Here is a 7,239-nt window from a genome sequence, read left to right as displayed (position 1 = left end):
TCGATTTTTCCTTCAGGTTGGGGGCGTAACGCTTTGCGAGCTCGGGTCCCCCCTCATCCCTTCTTTTTTTCCTCGGGTTGTTTGACCTGTCTGTTAGATATCTATCAAGTCGGCCTTCTCTAGCCAACTTTTCTATGACGTTCTTTAGGTTGTAACATTCATTGGTGGAGTGTCCATAGAGCTTGTGATACTCCCAATACTCCGTCTGACTTCCGGCTTTCTTGTGCTTAATTGGACGAGGAGGTGGAAGCTTTTCTGTGTGACATATTTCTTTGTAGACATCCACTAAGGAGACCCTGAGGGGAGTATAATTGTGGTACTTTTAAGGTTTCTTTATTTTTGGCTCATCTTTTTTCTTGGGCTTCCTTTCTTTGTCCCGGGGTGAATAGGTAGGTTTGACCTTGAAGGAGACTCTCTGAGTCGGGAGTTTTCTTCCATATTGATGTACTTCTCGGCTCTTTCCTGAACTTCATTAAGAGAGGTCGAGTACCTTTTGGATATTGACGGGTAGAATGGTCCTTCCCTGAGGCCATTAACTAAGCCCATAATTATGGCTTCTATTGGCAAACTCTGAATTTCCAAACAAGTTTGGTTAAACCTTTCCATGTAATCTCGTAGGGTTATTTCGACCTCTTGTTTTATCCATAACAAGCTCGGGGCATACTTCATTTTATCCTTTTGGATAGAGAACCTAGTCAATAATTTCCTAGCTAGATCGTCGAAGCTGGTGATCGACCTTGGTAGTAGGCCATCAAACCACTTCATGGCAGCTTTATTCAAAGTGGTAGGGAAGGCTTTGCAATGTGTGGCGTCAGAGGCGTCTACCAAATACATTCAACTTTTGAAATTACTTAAGTGGTATTTTGGGTTAGACGTCCCGTTGTAGAGATCCATGTTGGGCGATTTGAAATTTTTGGGAACTTTGGCCATCAAGATCTCTTCTGTGAAACGGATCGTCTCCTCCGAGAGGGCTTTTTTCCTTGTCCGAGCTTGAGGTCCGACTTCGAAGGTTAGCCTCTAGTTTTTGGAGTTTTTCTTCTAACTCCTTGCGTCACCTTACTTTTTTTCATAGCTCTCGTTTGGCCTCTCGTTGTCGTTCGGCCTCGTGCTTGAGTTGTCTCAAGCGATCTTGCTATCCACCGACCATGTCTAGTATTTCTATTGCATGGGGCTCGTCCTCGTCCTCAAGACCTATCTTTTGTTTTTATTTTAGAGAAAATTTTTGTTAACAGAAGAATGCTTTGATGCTTTACTGCTTTTGATGTTTTTCGCTCGTCCAGCGTCAAAGTCAAAGGCAACCAAATGGATGAACAAGTTGATGCATAAGGGAGTGACTGCATCTGAAGATAACATGAAGAATTGCAATGAATTGCAATTGGTGGATGCAGATTTGAACCTCATTTTAAAGGAAGGTGCTGATGGTTCGAACATGAAAGCAAGAAATGAGCAATTGGAGGCTTTGGAGATATTGAAAGCATTGAGAAAAAAATTAGAGAGCTTATTTAGGAGTATGATTAAGACTAGGACAACCCTTTTGAACATATTATCCCAATAGATACTATGTTCAACATAAAGCAATTTTGATCCCACTAATTTTGTACATATGTAAATAACACAATGCAATTGTTATACAATCAAATCAAATATAGAGAAAAGTTTATACTCTATTTTTTGGTGTGTTTGTTGTTATTCATGGTTTTATTTACCTAAATAGAGAATATTTTAAATTTGTTGCTGCCAAAAACACTAAAGTACAATCGGAGCATAATGTACAAGAAGCAAGTGAAGCATTTAATTTCACCTTTTAAGAAGTAGCAATGCACTTTTGCAATCCAGAGCCCCTGAATAAATATTGCACAATGCTGCAGGAATCTCAAAAGTTCCTCTTCAAATTGCCCATGAGCAATGTGCTTAATAGCACTGATATGGTGAAGTGGATGGGTCATATTCTCTGTGAGAGAAGTAATAAAAAAAATCAGTATATATTAAAAATTTTCAACAAATAATCTGTAATATAATATACTACCGATGTTACGATACAAGCCCTTTTTCACGTTAAAAAAAGTAATAATAAGCTTAATATAAAGCATTCAATTGCATTCATAAACCCTTGTCATTCATAAACCCTTGTCTAATTTAAAATGCAAACCACTCCTTGCCTCAATATTTATCTATTAAGGCATTAAGTAAAACAAGGAAATTGATACTTAAAAGAACGAAGCAGCTTCTCCTATGTCTTCGATCATGCCTTGAATCAAACTAAATAACATCATTAATTTTCATCCAATTAAATTGCTTCACCAAATTCTAGTCCAAAATAAGTGTCTCGTTTGGGGAACCTCGAGAATGTATGTCAAGCTTCACTAGTGAAATTTATAACGTGTTAGATTTCTGACGGCTTCCACCCTAATGGCATTGCCTAGCCCTCCTATTCCTCCCATCCTTTTTCTCCTTCGCTTTTTCTTTCAAGTCCCTCTCTCCTCTCCGCTTGTACATCTTGAAATTGATCTTCTGATCAGCAGCTATTTTCTCACCTTTTTCAGTGATCTCTACCGCAAATTGTCTGTTATATACTTTTCACAGACCGCGCATTAGCTTGGCAAAAGTATCCGGCTGTGGCATTAGCCCCTGATCCAACATGTCTATGAAGAAGGAATAAGCTTCCTTCACATGCCCCTTTGAAAAGAGTGCATGAATCCATATTGTCCATGCACCCACATTTAGCTCACACCTTTTAGTAGATGTGATACAATTTCAAGTATCTTTAGCCAATTCAAGCTTTTGATCTCTTAAAAGGGAAATCATCAACTCCTTCAATGTACCATAATAAGGGATAGTAAAAAGCTCTTTGCCAACCATCTCCTTAAAATGTCCACAAGCTTCAATCTGACAACTTTGCTCAAGAAAGCCATTAATCATTATGACAAAGCTGTCAATGCCTGGACTAAGCCCACTTGCTTCCATTTCATTCTAAAGCCGAACACCTTCCTTGATCTCTCCCAACTTGCAAGCCAACCTAATAACCGTATTGTAGATGTTAAGGTCAGGAGTGGAACCAATCTTGTGCATCTCATTCACCAGTTCCATACACTCCTCCAGTTTTTCCTTCTTTTCATGGGCCAACATGAGATGATGATAAGTCAGCTGATTTGGCACAATGCCTTGTTGTATCATTCGATCCAAAAGCTCATAACCTCTTTCAACCTTTTCCCACTTGCAAAACCGGCTAATCAATGTTGTATAGGTTATGGCATCCACATCACAGCCATTTCTCTACATCGCAACAAATAACCGCATTCCGTCCTCCAATTTTTCATGTTTGCATAGTGACTGGATCAAAATTGTGTACGAGGTTGTATTCGGTCCACAACCTATCCTTCTCATATCCTTCAAAAGATCATAAGCATCTTCCATTTTCGCAGCTAGAGCATAACCACTAAGCAAATTGTTATAAACAACGATATCCGGTTCAATGCCTGCATCCTTCATCTGCACCAACACATGTTTTGCTTCCACAAGTTTCCCTTCTCTACACCAACCGTACAACAAGAAAGTGAAATTTTTTATGGTTGGAGGAAATCGATATCTCATGTCCTCAAAAAGCGAAGCGGCTTCCTTAATGCAACCATTCTTGCACAATACATCCAACAAACACCTGAAAATATATTCATCAGGCTCATATCTGTAATTGGGCATTTCATCTAATACTTCAATGGCCTTCTGAACCATCCTTGTAGAAGCAAACTTCCTCATCAGAATAACAAACATTTGTGGAGAAATTAACATAGGATTCTCTTGCCTCATTTCCTCAATTAGTGCCCAAACAGCTCCAAATTGCTGTATTTTGCCCAAAACCTTAATCATAGCTTTGTAAACTTCTTGACTGTGTTGATAATCGGACTGCTTAGAAGCCCATGCATAGAATCTATACGCCAAATTTCCGGCATCGCTGCGTCGATTCAAGATTCCAGATTCTTTCAAAGTAAGCTCCAATTTGGGAACCCTAGAATGGTATTTTCTCAATATTCTATAAAAATTTTCCACATAAGAAGCAAACACATCGTAGCTTTGGTCATTTACATCCTTTTCTGGACTACATTGAAGACGAATAAGGCCAAAATTGTTTTTTGTCGTGGCACTACTGATGCAGCTGCTACTATTATCAAATACTGAGGACTTATGATTGAGTGGTGGTGAATACACCTCAAAACTAGTAGAAAACAGCTGGGATAGTGTGTTTTCATGTCCAATGACTGTTAATGAATTTGTCAAGGAAAGTTGGAAAAAATTAACTTTTTTAAAGAAAAGCAATATTTTTCTCAAAAAATTTCTACATTTTCTTGAATGCTGAAGACAGTGAGGCTCACTCAACCCTCGTTTGGTACTTTGTCGCCGCCAGATGATTCAATTTGAGAGGAACGAGGGTGAGATTAGGAACAACAACAAAGTAGCATTGGAGAGGGGCGTCAAGAATTTGACAGTGGAATAAAGCAAAGCACCCAACTCTTGTTAATCATAAACTAGAATCTGAAATTGAGGCATACCTTGAGGAAAGGCAATGGAGTTGCCAAGAAAGGAGTGAATGAAGAGCAAGACCTAATTTTGTGGGAGTCACCCTCAGTGTGTTCAGCTGGAACCAGAGCTCATCCGCAAGTTTCTCTGCATCCCATGTCCCGCCACTGCAAATACTAATCTGTTAACAGGTGTCTATTGGGTTACTACCGTATAAAAAAATGGACATAAGAAAAATCTTGGATAAATTTATTGGCTAATTTTTTTGGATATAGAAAAAACTTTGGTGTAACACTCAGTTACTAGATTTTATGGTGTTTTTCAAAATTCTAGGGGCGGGACAATATGCCCCTGTGTATTGGTCAGAATTTTAAAAAACACCAAAAAATTCAATAACTGAATGTTACACCAAAGTTTTACCAATATCTAAAAAAATAAACAATCTGGGTAATATTCCACCCCTGGCCATTTGAAGTAGCGTCCCCAAAATATAGTTGTCATAACTAACCCGGTGATCAAAACGATCAGATTACTGGACCACTGGTTCAACCGATTGATTCGGTCTTATTTAAAGAAAAATATAAAATAGTCAAAAATTGAAATGCATGTCTTCACTAACATTTGAACAACAATCAAATCTCAAATTCTAAAAATAACTAATACAAAAATAGACATAAAATTAGTCAACACTAATACAATAGTGTCTTAATTTAACACAATAAAAATAACAATCCATAAACTATCTCCAAGGAGTAATTTCAAAGTATAGGTATATCTTCATTTGATGTTCTTGGGATGATGGTGTTTCTGATGAAGCCATCTTAAAATCCCATAAAAGAAAAAAATTCAATCAACTAAGTAACTAATAGCAAAAGAAACCAGCATCATTACAGTAACAACAATCAACAATCAACAAAATTCATAATTAGCGAAACCAATTCATAAACCAATTCAACAATTAACAAGACCACTACATATTCAACAATTAAACCATAATAATCAGCAAACCCTTGCACATTCATATTCATAAACCAATTCAAAAATCGATTCAACATTTCAATTCAACCACTGCCATATTTATTTCTAATCAGCTCATAAACCAATCAACAATAAAATTCACAGCAATAACATTAATGAATCAACCTAGAAAAAATTAAATGCTCACCTGTTGTTGCAGAGGTAGAAGGTGGACGATGAGAAGCAGTTCAAGAATCAACAACCACGAAATAGAGTAAAGGGAGGGACGGAGGCGCAGCGCGCGAGACGGAGCATTCACTAGGAAGCACGACTGCAGGAAGAGAGGCAAGACGCGAGCAGTGGAGCACACCAGGCGTTCGGTGCTCTGACACGGACATTGGCGACACGCTACATAGCTATTGGAAGCCCAGATCGAGCACTCACCGGCGGAGGCGCGGCGAGACACGAGGGCCAAGCACACAGCACAGACGGAGAAGAGGGACGAGATACGACTCGCAAGCACACGATTCAGAGAACCCAGCGAGAGGCACGGCGACGGCGGCAAGCGTCCAGTGGCAGTGAACCGATGTGAGTTGCTAGTGCTGTGCCTCCGTGTGTGGTGTGCCGTTTCCAAAAGTGAGAGGGAGAGAAGAGCTGGGAGATGGGGTGGGTTCATAACTAGCCTAGGTCTTTTTACAAACGACGTGGTTTTAAAAAATTTCTAAACCAATCCTCACACCTATCAGTTCATCGGTTTTTGTGAAATCTGACCGAGTCAAACTGATTCTCACTAGGGGTGAACACGGGTAGCAGGTACCTGATTATCCGCCCGAATTAGAACCAAGTAAATTGGTTCTGGAATCAATGGGTAATCAGGTCTGACCCGAACCAAACCAATGACGCTCTCTAGTAATTGGTCCGGGTAACGGTTCTGGAGGTGCGGAACCCGAATCAACCCGTGGACCCGACCATGTATTAGTTAAATAAAAAAATAAAAATTTAAAAAATATATATGCCTTTTAATATGTTTAGAATTTAATATCTTTAGTGATGCGTTTAGTTTTTAATGTATTTGGTGTTTAATATATTTGGATTATTTCTATTAATTTTATGTGTTTATTGTACTTACGGAATTTTTAAGATAAAAATTTCATTTTTTTATAAATTTCTATTTCATCGGGTATCCAATTACCCGAATCGAACCAATCCATTCTTAATTGGTTTAGTTTGGTTCGGGTACATACACAAAAAAATGTAAATCCAAATTAAACCGAACCAATTACAATTCAATTGGCTTGGTTTTAATTTCACACTAAACTCAAACCAACCCGACCCGTTCTCACCCCTAATTCTCACCGGATTTGTTCTTTATCCAGTTCAATGTTCAGACCAGACCGGCCTAGAAGCCGGGTCGCCAATTTTCTAGTCCAATCACTCAGGTTAGTCCATTTTTTTCAACTACTCCCCTAATCATTCTGAAATATCATGATGGTCCTCTTTCGTTAAAATAATTAGATTAATAAATTTCTACAATTATTTTTTCAAAAACTAAAATTCAAATGGGTGTAATATTGTCCTACAGTTAAATTTGACACGAACAATAAACATGTTATAGAGCCAATACAACATTTATATCAATACTAAAGAAAATTGACCTACCAATGATCACTAATGTAAAAGCTTTTTCATTAATTATTCGAGTCAAATTTAACGGTAAAACAACATTTAATATGTTTAAAACTTTTTAATATTAACATAGAATGTTTAAAA

The 7,239-nt window shown here is 38.1% G+C and overlaps 1 protein-coding gene across 1 annotated transcript; it reads right to left on the bottom strand.

Annotated features, from left to right (window-relative positions):
* Positions 1-2,970: 2,970 nt before the first annotated feature.
* LOC107457988 (putative pentatricopeptide repeat-containing protein At5g65820) lies at positions 2,971-6,145 on the bottom strand. Its single transcript, XM_052251524.1, has 4 exons — positions 5,678-6,145; positions 4,597-4,693; positions 3,293-4,253; positions 2,971-3,226 (listed from the first exon to the last, which is right to left on the bottom strand). The coding sequence occupies exons 1-4, from the start codon at positions 6,143-6,145 to the stop codon at positions 2,971-2,973; spliced, it is 1,782 nt and encodes a 593-aa protein (XP_052107484.1).
* Between the last annotated feature and the right edge of the window lie 1,094 nt (positions 6,146-7,239).

This window comes from Arachis duranensis, chromosome 7 (assembly GCF_000817695.3).
Source record: "Arachis duranensis cultivar V14167 chromosome 7, aradu.V14167.gnm2.J7QH, whole genome shotgun sequence".
NCBI classification, from domain to species: Eukaryota; Viridiplantae; Streptophyta; class Magnoliopsida; order Fabales; family Fabaceae; genus Arachis; species Arachis duranensis.
Note: the sequence above shows the minus strand (reverse complement) of the source record. Positions and strands in the feature narration are given on the sequence as shown.